At 56.1% G+C, this 23,247-nt stretch overlaps 1 protein-coding gene across 2 annotated transcripts in view; it reads right to left on the bottom strand.

The window, feature by feature from the left end:
* Nucleotides 1-23,247, bottom strand: part of NTN1 (netrin 1) — a 213,678-nt gene that overhangs the window by 47,725 nt on the left and 142,706 nt on the right. For both annotated transcript variants that reach the window (XM_007457834.1, XM_007457833.1), the window contains 3 exons: nucleotides 22,518-22,706; nucleotides 7,605-7,754; nucleotides 4,268-4,321 (listed from right to left, as the gene is read on the bottom strand). In XM_007457834.1, coding sequence (XP_007457896.1) covers nucleotides 4,268-4,321; nucleotides 7,605-7,754; nucleotides 22,518-22,706 — 393 coding nt within the window. The remainder of the gene's footprint in view (nucleotides 1-4,267; nucleotides 4,322-7,604; nucleotides 7,755-22,517; nucleotides 22,707-23,247) is intronic.

Genomic DNA, 23,247 nt, shown 5'->3' with positions numbered 1-23,247 from the left:
GTACGCGGGCCTCTCGCTGTTGTGGCCTCTCCCGCTGCGGAGCACAGGCTCCGGACGCGCAGGCTCAGCGGCCATGGCTCACGGGCCCAGCCGCTCCGCGGCATGTGGGATCCTCCCGGACCGGGGCACGAACCCGTGTCCCCTGCATCGGCAGGCGGACTCTCAACCACTGCGCCACCAGGGAAGCCCCCTCCATTGCTTTTTTACTGCGCACTTAGGATAAGCCCGCCACCGAACCTAAGGCTTTACCCAGAGCATCTCATTTAATCCCCACAACAACCGTACACAGCAGGGTTATCATGACCCCGGCTCACAGGGGAAACAAGTTCAGGCAGAACTCCCAGTTCGGTGCCCTTCCCCCCCCACCGCCCGAACACTCGGCCAGTACCGCGTTCAACTCTTACCAGCTCGCCTCCTCTACTCACCCAAGCTACCCCCTACCCTGGAAAACCAAAGCCTAAAACGAGAACAATCCAAGCTTACCCAGCGGCAGGTCTATAAAAACCCAATTGTCTTCCATGAAAAACATGGAGGTGCTGCGAGGCCACCAGAGGTGGGAGCACCTAAGGCGGGGCAGCTCCCGTGGGTTCAGCCGCCAGGCTCCCCCGAACGGCTGCCGGGGGGGCTCAGAAGCCACCCCCACCCCCCGCCGGACCACTGGAGCAACTGGCAAAGGGCACCACTCGGGGCCCCAAAGGGGATGAGTGCAACTGGGCCGGAGGGTGGCCCCCAGACCCAGGTGCGGGCGGCGGAGAGGAGCCGGTTGTTCGCTCTCGTACCTGCATCCCGGGTCCAGCTTCCACTCGAGCGACAGCCGTGCCCCTTCCAGCCCAGGAGGCCAACTGAAGTCAACAGCTTTCTGGCCGCGCTCAGAAGCGGCCCTTCCTCCCTCACGCCTTCTACATTCCGTCTCCGGGGGAGGCTCACGTGGGCTCCCACGTGGGAGCCATTTACACCAGGGAAAGCAGCAAATGCTATACATCAGGCCCCGCCCCAGCCAGGTGTTAACTGTTTACCTGCGGGCCTCTGCTCAGGAGGACCTGCAAGGCCCGTGGAAGAAGCCGGTCAGCAGCGGGGGGAGGGGCGCAAGCAGGCATTTACAAGGAAAAAGAAAGCTTATTAGCAGAAGTTCAGTCCTCCCAGGAGAAGCAGGGTGGGGAGGGCCCAGGCCCCTTGGTCCCACCCCGTCATCTTTCAAGGAAGCAGAAAAGAGAAGTCTTTGCTCTGTCCAAGGCTTCACAGCCAGGGGAGAATCAACCCCAGATCTCCCGGCTCCAAGACGGTACTGCTGCTAAACCAAGGGGTCCCCACAAACCAAACAATATGCCCCCCACAAACCAAACTCCGACAGCTACCTCGGAGTTGATGCAGGGCAAGGGAAGGCAGGTGGTGGAGGTCTCTACAACCACAAGTAGCTAGGTTTAGAGTCAGTTGCCCCATCTCCCTCCTGGCCCCAGGGTTCCTTGCCTCCCTGCCCCAAGACGGGGTACCAGCCAGCTTAGCGAGCAGGTGGACAGCATTCCCGGAGTGAGCTGGCCCTTCAAGGGGATGGGTTCAGGGTGAGGTTATGTCCATCAGCTTTCAGGACAAATTCTTGGCTTATTAATTCTCCTCTGTTCCGCAGGCAAAAGTAAACAAGCTTTTCTCAGGCGGCCCAGCACGGAGGCCTTCCCTATTCAAACACTGCAAGCATCGACAGGCTTGGAAATACTGAGCTCCCAGGCCCCGCTTCCCAGGGGGCCCCCTGGCCTCCTGCCCACAGCGTCCCTCCTGCTGAGATGAGGAGAGCAGGGCCTCTTTGTGGTGGCAGACCCCAGAGTCCCAGCGCCCGCAGTCTAGACCTGGCCCGAGTTCTCCAGAAAAAGCATCACAGATTCTGACCATTCGGAGACCCAGAGAAGGTCACAAAGGGTCCGGCCAAGGACACAGCATCCCAGCAAGCATCACACCTGCTCACTTAGCCCCTCTGTGGAGAAAGCACTTTGTTAAAGGGTGTTCATTTCCTGTTTGCATCCATTTAAACCATGTTTTTAAACTTCCAGAAAGAAGAAAGGAAATAAACAGTGACAAAATCAAAAGGAGGTAACTGAGAGTTGACAGAGACTTTTCAAAGAAAAATGCTACAAGTGTTTGTTAGTTGCCCAGGAATCTTTTGTCTGGTTGAGCGGAGATCGTTGCATGTTTTACACCAGCTTCTTGTGGTGCGTACAGAAATCTCATGAGTTGTTTCTTGCTTCTCCTCTATTGTTGTTTCCATTTGCCCATTTCTAAGGTGGAAGGAAAAAGCCAAAACCACTGCAAGAAACCTGAAGGCAAGGTTGCAAGGACCAGAAAGATGGGAGGTGAGAGAGAGAGAGGGTGAAGATACGCCTTGTCCTTGGATGAGCTGCGTTCTCAGCCCCGGTGAGTTCTGATGGGACTCATGTCACAGCAAGGAAGCGAGAATCGCGACTACATTAACTGGAAGTGTCTTCTCGCTTCAAAACTGCTCTACCAGAGAGCTGAACTAACTGGGCTGTTCCTTTTATTGTGTTTTTACCAAAGAGCTTCCTCATCCTGCCTCCCAGGCACCTGTCATGCTGCTTCCTTCATCCCCTTCCCAGCACTATTTCTCCTGTAAGTGTCCCCCGGGGCTCAACCAAAGGTGACCGCAGAAGACCCTGCCCAACAACCCAAGACCAAAATATCTTTGGTTTTCCCCGGTGTAGCCTCCAGCACTCCCTGAAATTTTCTGTCCTTTCCTCTTTGAGGGCTGTTTGGTGATGGTGCACATCCAAGTTCTGAATCCGTTTTCTCTCAAGTTCCCAGGGCATGGCCAATATTCAAAAAAAAATCCAGTCTATTCTAATATATTCAGGTGGGGACTTCCCTGGCGGCCCAGTGGCTTAAGACTCTGCACTTCCACTGCAGGGGGCGCGGGTTCGATCCCTGGTCAGGGAACTAAGATCCTGCAGGCTGTGCCACGTAGCCAAAAATAAAAATTGAAAAACTATTCAGGTGACCACATGGGTGCACAGACCTCCCCAACAGGTGGATCTGGGGAGGAGCAAAGGGGTTCCCAGAGCTGACACTGATGTCCCTGCAGGGCCCCACTGTCACCCTTCCTGCCCCCCATTCCCACTCCAAGTACCAGTACACAAAAGCCCCATGTGACCACAGGCCCAGGGCGCTGGGTACAGCATGGCCTGCTCTCCTGGTGCCCCCTCCAGCCAGGCTCCGAGCCCTCTCTGTACCCAAAGCCAGGACTGGGTGACCCTTCTTGTACCAAGGACTGGTGACGTCCACGGACGTCACAGTGACATTTTTACTTTCTCACAGTAATGTTTTTAAATGCAGAAATAAAATCCATAGGACTACAAAGGAAACTAATCAATACTGAAATACACTTAACCCAAATATTTCCAAAACCCCAGGTTTAGGGTACAGTTACGTAATGTATGTGTTTCTTTATTAATGATTATAAATCAGGATCTAGCAGCAGGTCTGGTAACTTCCATCATTCTGAAGCAATTTAGTGAGAGTAATACTATTCCATGATAGCTGCACCAACTCTAACGTGATGTGAAAACGGCTGGGATTTCTGCTGGTGGCCACATCACTGATGTTGCTGGCCCGGCTATGGTTTGTGGCCCATCTTTGCAATAAAGGAAACTCTTTTTTTTTTTTTTTTAGGTCGCACCACACAGCACGCAGGATCTTAGTTCCTCGACCAGGGATCGAACCCACACCCCCTGCAGTGGAAGTGCGGACTCCTAAGCACTGGACCAACAGGAAAGTCTTTTTTTTCTTTTTTTCCAGGAAACTCTTGATTTCAGTTAGAAGGAAGGGACAGTGAGGGGGTGAGTCTCTTCCTGTCCCAATTCATGCCCTCCCCCCAATTATGTTTGTGGACCCCAATGCTCTAGAATGCGTTTTTCATCCCCACCACCCGTCTCCTTCCTTCTCTGCAACCCTGAAAGGAGTCACCCCCAGCTCAGGTGGCCCTGGGCTGGAAGGCAGCTTCTTACCCTCGCTGGCTGAGCAAGAGGAATGTGGCTTTGAGGGTCCCAGGCTTGGGAGACAGGCTAGCCTTAGGCACCATTCTTGGAAGGGACATCGCAGAAAAATGCCCTGTGGCTCCATCATCCTCAGTCCAGCCCAGGGGTACCACTCATACCAACCAGCACCCCGATGCTGGTTCAGAAGAGTCTGGCCCCTCTAACCCCCTTCCCCAGGCCCCACCCCACCCCATGGCAAAAGCAGGAAAGCAGCAAAGGGGGAAGCCTACCTTCGGGCTCTTCCACGCTGCTGGCTGCAGTGGTCGGCGGTGCCACGGGGATCTCTGTGTGGGGTTCAGGATGGGAGGAAGGGGAAACAATAAGAACATGTTACAGAAGAAAGAACACAGTGCAGACTCCTCCCAACCTTCCTGGGCCCTCCCTCCCAGCCCCACTCCTCGCCCCAGGAGAGGATGGTCAGGGAGGAAGGGAAAGCCGGCGTGAGGGCCCGGGCACCCTACCTGTTCTCTTCTGGAAGCCGTCCCTCTGCCTGGCAGGGACAGGAGAGAGGGGAAGGCAGGACCCTGACCTCTCTGCTGTCTGCATGTTGTTGACTCACTTCGGCCCCTGGGGCAGAGAGAGGGGTCCCCAGGCCCCCTGCTCATCACGATGGGGCTGCGTGGCCCGGTCTGACCTTGACTCACTGGTGGGGAAGGGGATCCATGGCAGGGTTGGCATGTGAGGGGCTGGGAGGTGTCTTCCATGTGCAGAGAGGGGACTGCACCCCTGGCCCAAGTTCCCCCGGGCTCACATCTCGCATCTCACAAGCTAAGGCATTTTCTCGGCGGGCAGAGAAGACTGACAGTACAGAAGACCGCAGGGCCTGACAGAAGCATGTGCTTTTTTGTGACCATTCCTCTCCTACCTAGAACGGCAACTAGCTTCTCTACAAGCTCCCGCCCGGTGCTCAGAAAAGGTGAGGAACTTCAGCCAGACTCCGGGAAGACGCAGGCTTCACGTCTCCGGCTTCCTCTTTCTAGACGAGGCCAAACCACGAACCGGAAGTCCCTGAGGGACAGGGGCTCACCTCCCCTGCTGAGTGACCATGTGAACAGGGGGTCACAGAGGCCTCCACGAATCCCACTGATTCTGGCCACCATCTATTAGGGGTAAGACCTCCCTCAGACCCCCAGAGTCTAGATTAGCTGCAATCTGAGGCTTGGGGGGTTGAGATGGAACACCCGGGGCTGGGGGCAAACGTGAGGGTCACCCACAGAAGCCACAGCCTCTGCACCTTCAGAAGGAACAGGCAGGAGACCCAGCCCTCAATTCGGAGTCAAGTCTTGCTCTCGGGTGATTTTATCCGCGACAACAAGCCACAGGTGCCCCGTCACAGCAGCTCATTAAGAAGCCGGGCCTCCTAGCAGGCCCTCTCTGAGCCTTCATGAGCTACCTGGCCCAGCAGGAACATTCCAGAGGGAAATCCAGACAGCCCAGCCTAATCTTACAAGTCCAGGAATGGGGCTGGGGCCAGTGGCCATGGAGGCACCCTGGCTGCCCAAGCCCAGCTCCTTAGGCCTGGCTCTGGGACGTGAGCAGAGGGCCCCGGGGCTCCCAGAGCTGTTGCGAATCAGACACAAGTGTCCAAGGCACTGCCTGGGCACCTGTAGCCTGATGCCGGCAGAAAGAGCTCACAGAAATCCCAGGATGGAGAGCCGGGTCTTCAGGTCCTTGGTGGGAATGCTTTCCCCAGCATCAGCCTGCCCTTTGCGAGAGGAAGGGAGATGGTACAGAGCATGTTGGAAAGTGACAGTTCCAGTCTCCCAAGGTTTCTGTCCCTAATTCTGAAACATCAGCTCCATTTCAAGGCCTTTCCCCCTGGGGGATTTGAAATGTTGGTTTCAGCCATTTCTGGGAAACCCAACAGCTCCTGACTCCCTTTAAAAGGGACACCTCACTTGCTTCCTTCATGTTTTCATAAGCCCAGATGGTGGTGCTAATTTCCTCCCAGCTTTCTAAAAATGTTCACCTTGCAGCTTTCTGGATGGACGGAAAAGAAAGACTCTTGCAAGCTGTGAGACCCTGACAATTAGATGTCTTGAAAACTCATTTCAACCTTCTCTGCCCTGGATGGATACAAGCTCAATTTCCCATGGCTTGAATGTAGGTTATCCGCTGTTACTGGACCCCTGCCAACAAGGAAACATCTCCTGATGTAGAAACTGGTCAGAAAAGCTGCTGGAACCCACACGGCTCGTCGTGTCCTGGACGTGAGGCCGCACTCAAGTCGGGCAGCTGAGGTGTTGGGGGTTTAAGCCTCCTGCCCGGTGTGAGAACATTCCCTGCAAGATCTAGGGGGTCACTCCAAGAACCCCAAGCAGCTGCCGGGCTGAGGGGTCCCCACCCTCCTGCTTCTGCCTCACGTTGTTTGTTCCAAGCCCCTTGTGCCTGACCTGAGAACCCTGTGCCCACCCAGAGCTACAGGACGCTGGAAAACCTCAAGCAGGGGTTGGCCGACTTCTCCTGCCCAGGGCCAGCTCGCAAAGATTTTAGGCCCTGCAGGTCGTAGGGTCTCTGTTGCAACTACTCAATTCTGCCGTTAGAGCCCCAAAGCCGCCACAGGTAGCACGGGCACAAGTGGGCACGGCCGGTCCCATAAAACTTTATTTATGGACACTGAACTTTTCCTTTCGTATCATTTTCTCATGTCATAAACTAGCAGTCTTTTAATTTCTGTTTCAATCATTTTAAAAAGGTTAACAAAAAACCCAAAACCCCAGCGAGCCACATAAAAACAGGCAGTGGGCCAAATCCCCGAGCAGAGTGTGCTAACCCCTGCTCCAGAAAAAAAGCCTTATCCTTGGTGTCTGCCTAGTAGGCTAGGATTCACGCGTTCTTCCCCCTCCTTTCCGGGTGCGGGTCAGCCCTGCAATGGAATCAACGAGGCTGAGGCCAGGGGCCAGCACCCAACCAGGCCTGACTTCCATCCAGGGCTAATCCAGCTCATAACACCTGTGCAATCCTACCAGTTGTAAGATGTTAAAACTCTTCCGAGCCAAGGCTCCTGAGCGACCCCCCCCCCCATCTTACTCACGCCCCGCCTCAAGTTCCAGCAACTAAGGGGCTGACAGCTGGCCTGCCAGGGCCTCTAGGACCCTCATGGAGTGCTACCACCCTTCCAAAGGGCGCATGGGAGCCGTGCCGCCTTCTCTCAAAGGCCTTGTGGAGTCCATCCTTTCAGTTCTGAATCTGTCAGGGGCTGGGGATCCTGGAATTCCCGCAGCAGCAGTGGCAGCCCCTGACCCAGGCCCCCCAACCCAGGCCCAGGCCCAGGGTCAAGGTGGAACATGGGAACAGGACCTGGGCTGAGGAGAGCGGCTTCCTTCCCCCCCTCACCCCACACCCTGGGAGCAGGAGACTGTCTTTTCAGGACAGAGAGCCACAAATGGGCTGGCTCTGCGGACACCCCCGCAGCCTTGGGGGTCTCACACGGGCTCCCCAAGCGCAGAGGGCCACCTCAGGGAGCACTACCCCCACTGGATGCGGGTGACCCATGTCCGGGAAGGGCCCCCAAGCCCCGAGCCCGCACCCGACCCCAGCCTGCAGGAGGAGGGTGCCCTGGCATACTTATGCAGGGGGCGATGGGGGAGCGGCTCTGTTGGTAGCCCTTGGCACAGCGGTTGCAGGTGATGCCGGTCACACCATCCTTGCAGGGGCACTGGCCCGTGGTCTGGTTGCAGGTTTTGCCAGCGGCGCCCACAGGGTGGCAATCGCAGGCTGTGGAGAACACACGACAGGGGGGTCAGAGGTGGGGGTGGGCGTGGGAATGGCCAGAGCACACCCTCCCCCCAGGGTACTCCCCACCCAGTGGCGCCCCGGACCCCATCCCAGGGGAAGAGCAGGGCTGGGGGAGCTAAGCCCGCACACATTCCAGAAGCTCCGATGCCTGACCACCTGCCTACCTGGAAACAGGGGAATGAGAATCAGAAGGGGCCGACTTGAAAGGACCGCCTGGGGGGCAAGGGTGAAGTGGGGGAGCCCTTCCGAAGCCCCGGAAGGTGTACACAGCCCACGGGCTGAGCGTGAGTGCAGGAGTCAGAACTGGGGGTACGCCTGCCCCTCACAGGCTGCTTTGTGCCCTGTCACTCCTCTGCCCCAGCCAGCTCCTGACCCTCTGGGTGGGAGGGACAGAGTGTGGGGCGTGATGGAGCCCCGGGGTTTGCCAGGCCAGGGAGTCACCGAGGGGGTGTGACCGAGGGGGTGTGACCTCCCTCCAAGGCTGCGGCCTCCACTCTGCTCTGTCCATTCACCCTGATTTGCAGCCAGGCAGAGTCTGAGACACAGGCTTCTGGATCACAAAGCCCATCAACTGTAGCGCTAGGAAGAGTCACAGCGATCATGTAAAGACCCCGATTAAATGCGAAGACTCGAAGGTGAAGGAACCCCCAGGACCTTGCGGAAAGGGAATGGCCAAGCTGGGAGGTGCCGTAAGGCCCTGATTCTTAGGCCAGCCGCTGCTGTACCCCACACCCCTCCTCCTAATTTGGAACGGGCTAAAGAGCTGGGATTGCCCACCCTATCACGCTGCACCCTGAGGCTCCCTCCCTGTGTTCCAAGGACCCCATCCCAGTGATGAAATGGCCAGAGGAGTTGGAGGGAACATCCCCCCTATTATGGACTGAATGGCTGTGTCCCCACCTGCAGATCCATATGTTGAAGCCCTAACTCTCAATGTGATGGCATTAGGAGGTGGGCCCTTCCCTTGGGAGGTAATTAGGTTTATTTATTTATTTTATTTTAAAAAGTATTTATTTATTTTTGGTCGCTTTGGGTCTTCATCGCTGCGTGCGGGCCTTCTCTAGTTGCACTGAGCAGGGGCTACTCTTCGTGCGCGGGCTTCTCACCGCAGTGGTGGTTTCTCTTGTTGCGGAGCACGGGCTCTAGGCGTGCGGGCTTCAGTAGTTGCGGCACGTGGGCTCCAGAGCACAGGCTCAGCAGCTGTGGCGCACGGGCTTAGTTGCTCCGCGGCATGTGGGATCTTCCTGGACCAGGGCTTGAACCCGTGTCCCCTGCATCGGCAGGCAGATTCTTAACCACTGCGCCACCAGGGAAGTCCGGTAATTAGGTTTAGATGAGGTCATGATGGGATTAGCACCCTTATGAGAAAAGGAAGGAGACGAGATATCTCTCTACACAGCAAGAAGGCAGTAGTGGTCTGCAAACCAGGGAGCAACTGTCGTCAGACACTAAATCTGCAGGCACATCGATCTTGGGCTTCTCTGCCTCCAAAACTGTGAGAAATACCTGTTGTCGAAGTCACCGGTCTGTGGTGTCTTGCTACGTCAGCTAGTGGAGTAAGATTGCCACCAACTCCACAATGCTCGGGCAAGAACTGTGGGACCTGCAGACACAGGTCACCTGCCTCCCTGGACCTAGGCGGTGGACTCAGCGCGGGCAGGGAAGTGGGCGCAGGATGAAGGAGGCCGAAGTTCTCCCCGGATCCCTGGGGCGCCCCTTGCCCTCCCCACTCCCCCTCCCTCCCCAGGGAAGCCAGGCGTGGCTGAGAAGAATTAGCAAGAGAAAGGAGTGGGGAGGGCGAAAGGAGAGGTATGGGAGGAATCGTTTGTCAAAGTTGTGTCCGGACACGTGAGAGCCTGTGGAAACTCTGGGAGCGGGGTGCTCCGTGTCAGGTGAGAGCACGGCAGGGACCACAGGCCTGGGGGAGGACGTGGAACTGTCCCAATCCTGCCCCTGTAGACAGCAGCAAACCCTTCTGTTAGAAACCTGTCTAAAATCTACGCTACATGCAAGTTCGTTTCCTACCGGTTTTTTCTTCTCCCGGAAGGTGGGAGACGACCTCTGACCTCAGATCCATCCCTGTGATGGGAAGGGTGACGGGGCACGGACAGCGTCTCTGAGCTGGCCTGGCGACAGCAGAGGGCCACAGCACAGGACCCTGGCGTCCCAAGCCCCTGCCGCGGCTGTGGGCACCAGGCAGATGTGGAGTCCCGAGGCTCCTGCCAGCTGACCTCGCTTGGTCGGCCTCGCAAGCCTGCTGGTAGTCCTAAAACCCGGGCCAAAACGTCCTCCCCTCCGTGCTGACAGAGCACAGCTGCGTGCCAGTAACTTCTGGGCCTTGGACTTGGCTGGGAGATCACCAAAGGCTGCTTGGTCCCTGGAGGGTCAGAGCCAAGTCACCCGCAGGCCCAGGTCGTCTTTACTGAGGCAGGAGCCAGCCCGGAGCAGAATCTGGGGGGAGCAGCGTGCATCGCCCTCACCCGAGGCCCTTCGAAGCTGGTGACTCCTTAACCCCCCAGGCTGGTGGGCTGCCGGGCACCAGCTGAGGTCAGCAGAGCTGCGGGCCACCCTGGGTGATGGCAAGGCAGAACGTCTGCTTCATGGAGCAGGCACATCCTTAGGGCCATCCTTCGGGCGCTTCGCTGTGTGGTTTCCACATCTTTCTCCCAGGATTCCGCAAAGACGCTGACCGACTGGCCCTTGGTCTCACAGAGGCAGCAGGCTGACTGTGCTTCATCGAAAATCACTGTTCCAGGAAGAGAAGCCAGCAGGGTCCCACAGGGTGGGGGGCCTCAGGAGGCTACTCAGGTCACCTCCAGGGTGGTGGGACCATCCCCAGGGGTGGAGCGCTCCTGCAGCACCGGCCTGCCACCTGGACGCCTGGGAACACCTGAGCACATCCACTCTCCTGTATGTAATGCTTCTGGCCCTCACATCAGCCTGTGAAATCAGTAAGACCATACAGAGGAGGGCACGGACCGGGAGACAGAAAGCGCCTGACCTCTGAGCACGTCACCGAGGGCCCTCACACTCTAGACTGCCCTTCTGCGCTTCTTGTTCTGCAAGGAGACATACACACTTCCCTGTTAAAACCCAGGCCAGGTGACATCCCTTACGTGCAGCCGAATGCAGTCCCAACACAGAGACTTGCATTGCACTCATTCTCAATTCCGAGCTAAACGGCCCCAAAGTAAAGACTTTTCCCAAAAGCCCATGAATAAGGAAAGCCTAAGTTATACCCTCTGTGCAAAGAAGGGTGAGCTTCAAGGTGTGAAGAGAACTGATGGATGCCAACAGCCCACAGAGGGTCCTCTATAGCCTTGGACCAGGGAATCCAGCTAGCAGTGTCATAGGAAGCGGGCCTGAGCTGCCCACATAGGAGGCCCCAGCCCTGGTCCTTAGGGAGATAAAGCCAAAGGGATCCTGCCATATCCCTACAACCCCCAAACACACCCAGACACACAAACACACATAGATTCCTACAGGCTCTCAGGCACGCACACACGCACACACAGCACCACAGTGGGCAGGGGAGCGGATGGGGACGAGCTGAGCTGGGAGGATGCAGATGTGAGGCAAGTGGAAGTCTCTTCCTTGGCAGGGGGTCTGGATAAGGGGACAAAGCGAGAGCCTCTCTGATTCTTCCGAGAACGAGGTCTGGGTCAGAATGTCTTCTGCCACGAGAAGCCCATTTGGTGACTCCCGTTTCCTGGGAAGTCAGCAACTCCTTTACAGAGGAGGTCAGGCCCTTACCCGGCAGGTCACCCGTGTGCACGCGGCAGGCAGCACCTGGTCCTGGGAAACAATCTACCGGAGGGTTTTTCCATGAAGAGGAAGGTGAGACCAAGCGGAAGCCCAGGGCCCTGAGAAGGCGGCTGGATTATGTTTCTCTCGAACACATGGGCTGGAAGGCCTCCCGGCGCAGAGGAGACGACAGACTGTCCTTGCTCTGGGTCAACGGACAGCTCAGGACACACAGATGGTTTCAGATGAGTGTCAAGAGACCCTGCCCTGCCAGTAATGCTGTGTGACCCTGAGCTAGTGCCTCACTCTTTCTGAGCCTCGGGTGACTCATCTCTAAGGCAGGAGGTCTATAACTTGCACTAAGGTTGCTTCCAACTCAACAGGCTAAGATCCAGGGCAGTGGGCTGTCCCCTGGGCCCGTCACCCCGACTGCCACAGTCCATTGCAGTGACCTGGCCCAGGGGTCTAGGAAAGTGCTCCTGCTGCCAGGCACACACCAGGCCCTGCCTCCACACCCATGGGCCACCCCACCCAACACCATGACCTGCTGCACTGGGCTAGAATCTCCTCTCTGATATTCGGGTCGTCAGCTACGAGAAGTGTACCACGGTTGCCAAGAGCCCCTGCAAAGCTGACCTGGAAGGCAGGCCGGTGGAGCAGTTATCAGGGTCCCCGTGATGGCCAGGGTCCCTCTCAGCTCTGATCCCTCGTTGCTGGTCCCGAGCAGCTGCCTTTCCTGCTCTCTCCGACACTCTCTGTCCTGGACCCTTGAAGGCCCACAGCTCCCATCAAGAAGAGAGGCATGCCTGGGGCTGGCCCCTCTCCACTGCAGCTCAAGCCCTGGCTCTGGAAACCCATCCTGTGTTCCTATCAGGACATCTACCTGCTTTTCCTGAGGACCCGGCTCCAGGGGCCCTCAAATGGCAGTGATCCCAGGACACATGCGTGTGGAGGAGACGGTAGTGGGCCTGGCACCCAGACCCTCTGGAGCAGCTCCAGACAGGAGCGGGAGAGAAAACAACCGCAGCACCAAACCTCACCTCAGATGTCTTCACGGCCACCACCCAGGCCTCCAGCCAGTTGTGAACTCGTGTTATGAACTGAATGATGTCCCCCCCAAGAATTCAAATGTTGGAGTCCTAACCCCAGTCCCTCAGGATGTGACTGTACTCACAGACAGGCTCTTTAAAGAGGTGATTAAGGTAAAATTCAGTCACTGGAGTGGGCCTCAATCCAGCATGACTGGTGTCCTCATAAGAAGAGGAGATGAGAACACAGACACACCCAGAGGGAAGGCCACATGAGGACACAGGGAGAAGACGGCCGTCTTCAAGCCAAGGAGAGGCCTCAGAAGGAAGCAGCCCTGCGGCCACCTTGGTCTTGTACTTCCAACCTCCAGAACAGTGAGAAATAAATGTCTGTTGTTTAAGCTCCAGGCCTGTGGTACATTGTTCTGGGCCCCTGTGCACACTCACAGCTTGTGTTCAGCCTCAGGAAAGCGTCTTCTTCCCAAGGGGCTCTGCCCAGGCGCGTCCCGGGCCTCAGGAGAAGGCAGACTGTCCTGCCACTCAACCAACCAGCCTGGGGGCCCTTTCACGCCTCGGCTCCCCTGTGGAAGTCGCTGCCTCTGCTGGGGGATGGAAGCTTTCTCCAGGTAGGCCGCATCTCTGAGGGCCCCTGACACCCCAGCAGGCCGGCAGAGCAGATATCAGGACTTCCGTGACGGCTAGGGTCCCTCCCAGCTCAGATCCCACAACAGTTCCTCACTGACGCATCAACCTGAGGGCCATCTGCAAAAGGGCGGCCCACGCAGGCCTCAGGCGGGGAGCGTGCTGGGTGCCCGGGCTGAGCGGGAGGCCGGCACCGGGTCAGAGGAGCGAGGCTGCACCGTGAGCTTCTCCAGGGGCCCTACCCATGGGAGGCCTCATCCTCGCCCGCCCCATGCGTGCGGGGAGCCTGCCATTCCCGGCCTTTAAGAGGAAAGTGCCAAACGCCAGGGGCTGGATGCAGCCCTTCCCAGCCAGGGTCTGACGGAAACGCCCCTTCCAGTGCCCACAAGGCCTCGGGGCTGCAGAGGAGTGTGTCAGGGAGAGAAACCGCCCGGCCCTGAATCGGGGACACTGCCGTCAGTGAGCATCGTTAGAGACAGACAGGGGGTCCCTGGGACTCCAAGGTCTACAGCCTATAGGCCCAAGGTCCTCCTCTGCCCGTGGCACTGGGTTAGGGTGAAACACCCTTCTCTGCTTGGAGTGACACTTGTCTGTGTACCTGGACACCATCCACAAAGAAAGCGGGGGCAGGCGGGGCCCTGTTACATGGACCGGGCTGAGCTCCTGCTGCTGTGGGGGGAGGTGGGGGGTGGGAGAGGTGGGGGGAGGGGAAGGGAGAGCAGCGTGCTCTGTGCCGGTGAGGGTTTGTGCGTGAAGACAGAAAGGGCCAGAATCTTCAGAGAAAATCAAGTTCAGATCCAAAGGCTTCCCATGTCTCTTGCATGTGTGCTGGGCCTCTTTGGGGAAGCCTGGTAGGACCCCCCCCCCACCCCAGAGGTGGCGCTTGGGGGAAGGACACATGTCAGGCACTAAGGGGTATTCTCCGCTCCCCAGTAGGGTAAGGAGGATGGACCCCGAGAAGAGCAACGTGGAGGCTGGCCGAGATGGCTGGGGACTCCGGAAGGGAAGGGCCTCGGCTAAGGTGCAGACAGTGGGTGGGGCTCGGAGAGGCGGGCTGGGGGCGGGGCAGGGAGGAGGAATGAATGCTGACCCCAGGGGGACTGGTCCCTTTGTGAGCTCAGAGCCATGAGGAATGGGAGACAGGGGACCAGGAGGTCCAAAGTCAGCATCACAGAGCCCTACGGAAGTAACTCGTCATCACCATCATCAGCAGCATTTCATTCACACACGGTCAAGTTCGCTTTCTGTGGTGTCCAGTCCTACGGGCTTTATCACATGCACAGGGTCCTGTAGCCACTACCACACTCAGGACACAGAACAGCCCAAGCATCCCCTGTGATCCTCCTTTGCAGTGAGCCCCCCCGTCCCTACTCCTGGCAGCCCAGAATCTATTCTCGGTCCCTACAGCTTTTCAGACCATCTTATTCTGGGATGTACCATATGTAAAATATATGGAGGTACTACTGTATGTTAGGTGAGGTCATACAGTAGGTAATCTTTTGAGATTGGCCTCCTTTACACCCAATGAATTTGAGATGCGTCCATGTTGCTGTGTCAGTCAACTGCGCGTTCATTTGCATTGCTGAGTCGGATTTCACGGTACGGGTGCACCACTGGCTGTCCATTCACGCACTGAAGCATAGTTGGGTTGTTTCCAGTTTTTGGCAGTTGCGAATAACACTGTTATCAACATCCATGTGCAGGTTTTGGTGTGAACACAGATTTCGTTTGTCTGGGATAAATACCTAGGGGAGGCATTGCTGAGTATTACGGCAGGTCTATGCTTAACTTTGTAAGACACTGACAAATGTTTTCCGGAGCAGCTGTGCCATTCTGAATTCCCCAGCCGTGTGTGAGAGTTCCGGTTGCTACACACCCGCACCAGTGCTTGGGACTGTCAGGACTTTTTATTTTCAACATTCTAATGGGCGGGTAGTGGCATCTCGCTGTGGTTTTAATCTGCATTTCACTAATGCAGACAAATGACGGTTTGGATATTTATTTGCCATCCCTGGACCTTTGCTAAGTAGCTGTTCAAGTATTCTGCCCCTTTCTAGCTCAGTGGTCTGTTGTCTTATCGTGGAGTTCTGAGAGTCCTCCACACAGCCTGCATTCAAGTCCTTGGTCGGATATGCGATGCACAAATGTTTTCTCCCATCTGCGGCATGTCTCACAGCAGGAGCTTCTTACAAGGTAAGCCAGACGCATCGCTCCAGTCACTTGATCCTCAGCCCTCCAGTGGCACCCACTGCTCTTGGAACGGGCCCCCTCCTCTCTGCCCTCGTCGCCTCTCTTCTGACAGAGAGCCCTCGAACCCTTACCTGCTTCCAGGCAATGGTACTGCTCCTCCCTCAGTGCCCCCCTGGCTGTTTGTTCCTCACACCCCAGGTCTCATCTCAAAGTCCATCCCATCCCCAGAGGTCCTCCCGGGATGCCCTGTAGAGCAGCTTCCCCCTCCCCTCCCCTCCCCTGCCGCCAGTTTACACTCTCTCCTTCCACCTTATTTATTTCCTCCATATACCTCACCACAATCTGTAATCATCCTCTGCTTACTTTTTCTTCTCTATCATCAACCTCCCTCCAGAACACAAGCTCCAGGGGCACGTGTCTGTCCTGGTCACCACCGTACCCCCAGTTCCACATGGAGCAGGCGATCCATGAACATGGGCTGAATCAACGCACACGCTCAGGGCCAATGTGCCACCCTCTCCGTGGGGAAGAGGCCGTTTCACGGACCTTGTGACTCTGGAGGAAAGTAGGAGGGGCACAAAGCAAAGACCTTCCCCTCACAACCGAGGTCACTCCCCACTCCTAAATTCTCCGTGCTAATGAGGGGGCGAGGATAATTTAAATCCACAGATTAATCCACAAGCTTCATCTCAGCTGTCTGGGTCCGCCTCCTCCGAGGCTCTGCTTTTCTTTCTCCCAGCAGTTGCTAACGAGGCACAAAAGAAGAAACGTTTCAAGCTGCACGACCTCTCTTTTGGATCAAGGTGCAGACGGCAGCAAGTGGAAAGGGGGAGCCCCATCATCCCAAACTGGATTACGACCCTCCGTGATCTAGTTAACTTTAGTCTTCCTGCACCTGATTTACAGCTGAGGCGAAAGGCACAGGTCCTACAGGTCATTCCGCGCGCGCGTGCGTGCGTGCGTGTGTGGTCTGCATGCACAGGCTCAGGTAGGCGGGCAGGGGCTGCTGGACAATGCAGTGGGGGAGGTGCTGGAGCACCTGATGACCAACAATGAGGACCAGTTCGGGCCTCGCATCCACCTTTCAGCCCCAGACCCATCGGGAGCCCCTCAGATGCTGCAGGTCTTTCTTAGCAGCAGTCTGGATGCACACAGGCCTTCCCCACCTTCTCTGCTCAGGGCCTCTGCCTGCTGGCTGCCGGGCACCCATCTCTGCCGTTCCAGTCGTTTGTCAATTTTGCTCCCTAAGCGTGTAAATCCTTTATCAAGGGTGTGCAACGGCGTGTTAGGGCGAATGCCTGGGGCCCCACCCAGTCTGGTGGGAATCGGTCTTCAAGTGCATGTGTCCCGGGGCTGAGACTCTCAGGTGAGAGGAGCCAGCTGTCCTGTGCACCACACTCACCGAAAGAACTAAGGCCACGGGGAGCCAAAGGAATGGTCTCCATCCACTTGGTGTGCACACTGGCAATGGCAGGGGCTCTGGTTACTCTCTTTTTCTCCGCTTGTACTAATAATCATAACAGCTCACCAGTATGGCGTGCACGCCATGTGCTGCGGACCTCCTCTGCATCATCTCATTTAATCGACACCATAACCCTAGGAGGGAGGAGGGACTATTATTATCCCCATTTTCAGATGGGAAAACTGAGGCACCAAAGACTAAATACCTTGCCTTGAGGTGGAATCTGAACCCTGGTCTCAATAACTCCAAGTTCCATGCTTTTAAAAGCTCTTCATCCCTAGCCTGTGGCTGGGGTAACCTGCTGCTCTTCTGGTAGCAGAAGGTATTTCCCAAGTAAAATGCCCCTGTTAGGGCTTCCCTGGTGGCGCAGTGGTTGAGAGTCCGCCTGCCGATGCAGGGGACATGGGTTCATGCCCCGGTCCGGGAGGATCCCACATGCCGCGGAGCGGCTGGGCCCGTGAGCCATGGCCGCTGAGCCTGCGCGTCCGGAGCCTGTTGCTCCGCAACGGGAGAGGCCACAACAGTGAGAGGCCCGCGTACCACACACACACACACACAAAAAATGTCCCTGTTAACTGGGGACCTGCAAACATCAGGAGGCTTTTCTGTTCAGACCGGGGACCCCGGGGGTCCTCTAGGAGAGTTCATGTAAAATCAGGATGAGAGCAACTTCAGAGACAAGGAGACTGACACTCAGGGAGGTGAAGAAACTGGCCAAGTAGGCCCAGGGGAATGAGACGGAGGGCTGGGCCTGAAAGACCCCACTTCAGAGCAGGGCACCGCAAGGGCCAAGTCACAAGATGGGAGACTCTCTTCATTTGTAAAGACATTAGGAGAAAACAACCTCCACCCGATTTCCTGGCTCTGCCAGCTTTTCCAAGTTCCCAGGTCACAAACTTCACTTACACAAGACATTGTCCTATTGGATCAGGGACCCATAATTTTTTTTTAATTTATGATTTTTTTTTAAAAAAAGAGGATGTGTTATGTGGAATGTCAAAGCCGTATGGGGCTCAGAGACCGTAAATCTGAATATGATTTCATAGATGAGGAGACTGAGGTCCAGGGAGGTCCCATGACTTGCGTGATGCTCTCCGGGCTTTGAGCCTGGAGCAAATCTGGAGATCAGGATTCTGACCCCCACGTTCCCAGAGAACAAGGAAGGCTGCACCAACACAGGCCACAGCTGGAGCTGAGCCCTTCCATGAGGATTTCCTCTCCTCTGTCTCTCTCCCCATGGGTGCTGGCTTTGTGGTCCCTGCCCTCTAAGCTGGGAGCCACTCCAGCCACTGAGAACCTTCCTGCCAAGATGACCAAGCCTTTTCCCTGTACCTCCCAAGATGATGCTAGGAAAAGGAAATGTGACGAGGAGCTCACACATCGAAAGGGCATCTCTGAGGCTTTTAGGCTTTTGTCCGCTGCATGGACACTAGCTTAGAGTCAGGAAGGGGTGGAGGTCCCAGGTTCCTAGCTGTGCAGTGACTAAATCCTCAGACCACCAGATCTAGACAAACACACATGTACACACACACACACACACACACACACACACACACACTATGAAGCAGTAATGACTGTCCAACCCCAGCCTTCATCTGGACACTGGAGCATCAGACTGTATAACTAAGCTCCTAGCCTTACCAGCAAGATTTAAATTTTCACAATTTTAAACACACACACCCCCTCTGCCCAGTTTTCATCAGGAGAGCCATTAAAACATAAGGCTCTCCCCTCTAAAGAATAAATCCTAGGTCACCTGTGAATATTCCCTTTCTCAACACAAGAGCAGGTCACTGTACTCATTTCTTTTTCTCCCACCGCCCTGGTTCTAAGCCTTGGCTACACATCAGAGTGGTTGGGGAGGCCAGGGCGTGGCCCAAAATGCTCGATTCCTCCCCAACCCTTGGCAGAGCTGCTGGAAGAAACAGGGGTGGATGGGAGCGGCAAGCAAGCCCTGGCAAAGCTGGTGTGGACCATCTTGGGCTTCTGCCCACTGCCACCCGCATCTTCTGAGGACTCAGGCACCTTCTTAGAAGCCTGCGATAAGCCATGGTGACTGTGGACTTGAAGGGGGCAGGTCAGCGAGGGAAAGAAGCGGGCCACTCTGAGCGGGGGCGCTAGATGCAGTGGGTAATTTCTTCATTCTCATCACAATTCGGTTCACGGGAGACTCCTGGAATGTCTTTATCCATCACAGATGGTTTGGGGAGACGATAAATTAATATCGTTTAAAGGGAGGCATGGCTGAAATGGTTAAATGGTAACGTCTTCTTTGCCGGCTCTAAAGAGAAAGGGCCCCCAAGTCCATAAAGAAGACAAATGGTAAACAAAACCGCCTATCTTTTGACAGATTCCAGAACGAGTATCATTCACACACCCTTTTGCAGAGAAAGGGGAGAAATTCATCTCGTCTGACTTTGTATAGGACAACAGCCCACGCCATAATGAGGCCTTCCCAGTGCTGTGAAATCGCGCTGAATAGCGGAGAGTGCAGCCGCCTGCTCCCTGGGCATGTTGATTACAGCCCTTTGTGTGCACCGGCCCTGCCAGCCCCAGTCTGGTAAGCTAGGGGAGGGGAAAAAGTACCCGGCAAATTTGTTGCTATGAAACTTCCCAAATTGGGGAACGGCAAAATGATGTTTGGGATGAAATAGCCTTGCTCCAAGCTGTCCTTGTCTGGGTCCACCCTGCTCTCAGCTGAACAAGGTTGGGAGTCAGCCAATCACCAGCAGTGGATGGGTGGCCTCAGCCCCTGCCCGGGGCTCCTCCCAGACCCTGGGAAGTCGGGGCGGGGGCGGGGGTAAAGGGGCCCCAATAGCCATTCCCAAGCACCCTCAGGTCAACGGCCAACTTGAGTCAAGAGGCACTGCTGGTTGTCCCATTTCCCCCATGAAATGCATCTGAAACAGAGCAAAGAAGTGCAGCCTTCACCCGAGAGCTACAATGGGGCCAGGGCTGGGGGTGACTCCACATCTCCATGATTTTGGAAGCCCCTGAGAGCAAAGCATGCTGGGACTAAATGCTTCCACTAAGGGAACCATTTCCTTACACCAGCCGGCCCTGGGAAGACAAGACAGTGGACTCCTCGGGGGCGGGGTGATGCGAGAGATGCCTTTCTGAAGATCTCAAGGGTTCACATCCCCCTGCCGTCATCTGAACTCCTACAGCTGGTTCCCACCAAGATCTCAGGGTCTTCCTTTGGTGGGGGAACTGTGGCTTCAAACTTCCCACAGCCCCTAAGGGGGTGACACCAGGAAAAAAAGAGCCGAGGGGAAAGATCTGGAACTTTCAACAGATGACTTCGCTCGCCAATGAAACGGCAAGACCTTTCAGGTCACATTCTTCTTCTCACCAATCAGAGAGCAGATCTTTCAGGCATTGTATGTTCTCACCAATCACAAAGCAGGGCCCTTCAGGCAATGCTCTGCCTCACCAATCAGGAGGCAGAATCCTTGAAGCACTGTCTTTCCTCACCAATCAGTAGGCACTGAGAGTCCCACCCTTTCCTGCCACATTTCCCCAGAAGGATAAGCAAGTGTCCTTCTGAGCAGATTCCATCCTTACATTTTCTCCTCTTCCATGGGTTCTTCTCCTAGCGTTACCACCAAAGCAGTTGCTGTCCAGGGCTGGGAGAAAGGATCCAGACACCGAGGCTGGCCAAAGCATTTGAAATAAGACAGGACCACACCCTCATCTGCCTGCATCTGTCCCTCCTAGAAACCAGCAAAGGAAGACGGCAGCTCCACATCATTTAAGTAGAGTGGCAGAGCCCTGGAGGATGATCTGCAGGTTCCCAGGACCCCGTGGCCTCCTGACAGCTGGCTGCCAGCAGTGAAGGGCCACACACGGCCCTCATCCCTCCCCACGGCAACAGAGGAAAGAGAGAGCAGGCAGATGGCAAGATGACCAAGGCCCTGCTCCTTCCTGACTCTCCAGGGGACATGCCTTTCCTGCTCTGACAGAAGAAACTGGTATGGCAGGAAGTGACCACTGCCTTTCCAGACACAGCCCAGACCTTCTCATCCGCGGGCACAGGGCTGCCCACCCGACTGGCCCCTGTTGATTAAATTTTCTTGGCCAAATCCCCACGAAATCTATGTGCAACCAGTTGTTTACAAGACCCTGACTTCAGTTTCTTCAGTAGAAGAGAGACAACAAACACTTGGGCACAAGGCGTTGGCTACCTTCCAACTACATTCTCTGAAAACCCAAAGCCTTCCTTCCATGGTGCCCCTGCCTTCCTGCCACCGTAGATGTTTCTTGGATTCCCTTTGCCCAGGTCACTTTCTCAGTCCCTGCTCAAAGTCTCCTGGGGGATTCTCACCTGATCAGTTGTTTTTTAATGTGGAAACAGCCCAGCTACCTTTACGCTTAAATTTCTCTCGGCAACCACCAGAGGCAGCCTTAAGCCCACGGATCTGGAAGGAGAGCTTGCTTGTGTGTTGGAAGCCATCCTATTCATCCCTGCTCATTTGGAATCCAAGGGATTTCTCTAGGAGGAGACAGACTGGGAACCTGTTTTTTGGAGAACAGCGTCCTGTACAAGCAGGGCCGGCTCATGGACCCCACACTCGGAAGGGCACGCTCTTGGCTGAAACTCTGCTTGCCATTTTGAAATTCTCAGCAATTCCTGAACAAGAAGCCCCGTATTTTCATTTTGCACCGGGGCCCACGAATTATGTAATCGGTCCTGCACACAAGTGCCCAACATCTGGTGGATTTCCTGTTAAGAGGATGATACTTTGGCTTCATCCAAGGCTAAGCAGTGGCCATAGGAGGGTTTCCCTGTTGCAGCTCATCATCTGGGCCTAAGTCTCCCATGGCTTGTGTCTCTCCGGCGTCAGGGTCTTTACAGGCCCATGTGAGGACCCCAGCCATGCTGGCTTGTGGCCCAAGAGCCCTAGGAGATAAATATGTTCTCGGAAAGCCATGCTCACAGGAAGCCGTGGCGCTAGGCCTCACGTTTTGTACCCGGCGAGTCCTGGTTCCTGGAATTCCCAAAAGCAAATGGGGGTGGGGGGAGAGCACTTCTCCCCTCCCCCAATGTCACTAAATTCCCTGGCATTTCATCAATTCCTCTGAGTCATCTGACCATCGCTTCATTTTTGTTAGTGGGAGAAAACAAACAGCAGAAAGTTAAAACATTACTGCTTGCTTCAGTGAACAAAAAATAGAGTCCCCCATCTCCCTTTAATTTTTTGTCCTGAGAAGTGAAACTATTTGCAGGTGGATTAAATGTTCCTTCTGAGCCCCGCCCCCCCCAGCCCCCCAGTTGCCGACATCACAGTGAAGGTGCGCATCTGTGTGAGTGTTGGGGGCTGGAGGCGGGGGGAGCGGTGCGCACACATCCAAAGAAATGCATCTGCTTGGTTTTGGTGAAAGAGAGTCCTTTGTGCCGACGGTAAGCCCGTTGAACATGACCCCCGCCCTGTGGTATGCGGCACACCTGTGCCGACGGAGGGGGCGGGGCGGGGCCCGGGAGCCCTGCACCCTCGCGGGGACCCCACCTCCTTTCTTCTCCCGGAGCCGTTTCTCCACTGCCCCTTTGTTCCGACTTACACCCCCAGATACCTGGGAGGCGTGCGTGCGTGCGCGAGATGATCTCAGCGTGGGGACTAGAAAAAAGAAACACCGGAGGAGAAGGGGGGAGGGGCGGCCCAGGCCCTCCCCGCCTACCTTTGCAGGCCTTGCGGTGGGTGATGGGCTTGCCCAGGTCGCGGTAGTAGCCCTCCTTGCAGTAGTGGCAGTGGCGGCCGGCCGTGTTGTGGCGACAGTTGAGGCAGACGCCTCCGCTCTTGCGCCCCGACAGCTTGTAAAGCTCCATGTTGAAGCGGCATCGCCGGGCGTGAAGGTTGCAGTTACAGGCTACGGGAGACAGGGACGCGGGTCAGGAGCGGAGTCAGGAGGGGCGCCGGAGACCCCGTCCCCCCAGCTGCCCCCTCCTCCACTGCCCGACCCTGAGACAGCCTTTCTTCCGGGAGCTTTTTCCTTGGCTCCCCTGTTTGCATTCATCAGCGGGTATTGACCACCTGGCAGTACCTGAACCGTCGCCAGCCGACTGCTTCCCTCTCCAGTGGAGAGGGTTCACTTCCTTCAAACGATCCCCACTCCCCCCGGCCCAAACACCCATCACACGAGTCAGAGCTGGGAGATGCGGCTGGCATCCTCCTTGCGCCCAAATCCTGCTTGCTGTGGGCTGAACTGTGTCTCCCCCCACCCCATTCATGTGCTGAAGCCCGAACCCCAGAACCTTGGAACGGGGCTGTATTGGGAGACATCTTGGTAAAGGACCTATCTTGGAGATGGGGCCTTTAAGGAGATGATTACATTAAAATAAGGACATAAGGGCTTCCCTGGTGGCGCAGTGGTTGAGAGTCCGCCTGCCGATGCAGGGGACACGGGGTTG

The sequence above is a fragment of the Lipotes vexillifer genome, unplaced genomic scaffold, assembly GCF_000442215.2.
Source record: "Lipotes vexillifer unplaced genomic scaffold, Lipotes_vexillifer_v1.1 scaffold611, whole genome shotgun sequence".
Lineage (NCBI taxonomy): Eukaryota > Metazoa > Chordata > Mammalia > Artiodactyla > Lipotidae > Lipotes > Lipotes vexillifer.
Note: the sequence above shows the minus strand (reverse complement) of the source record. Positions and strands in the feature narration are given on the sequence as shown.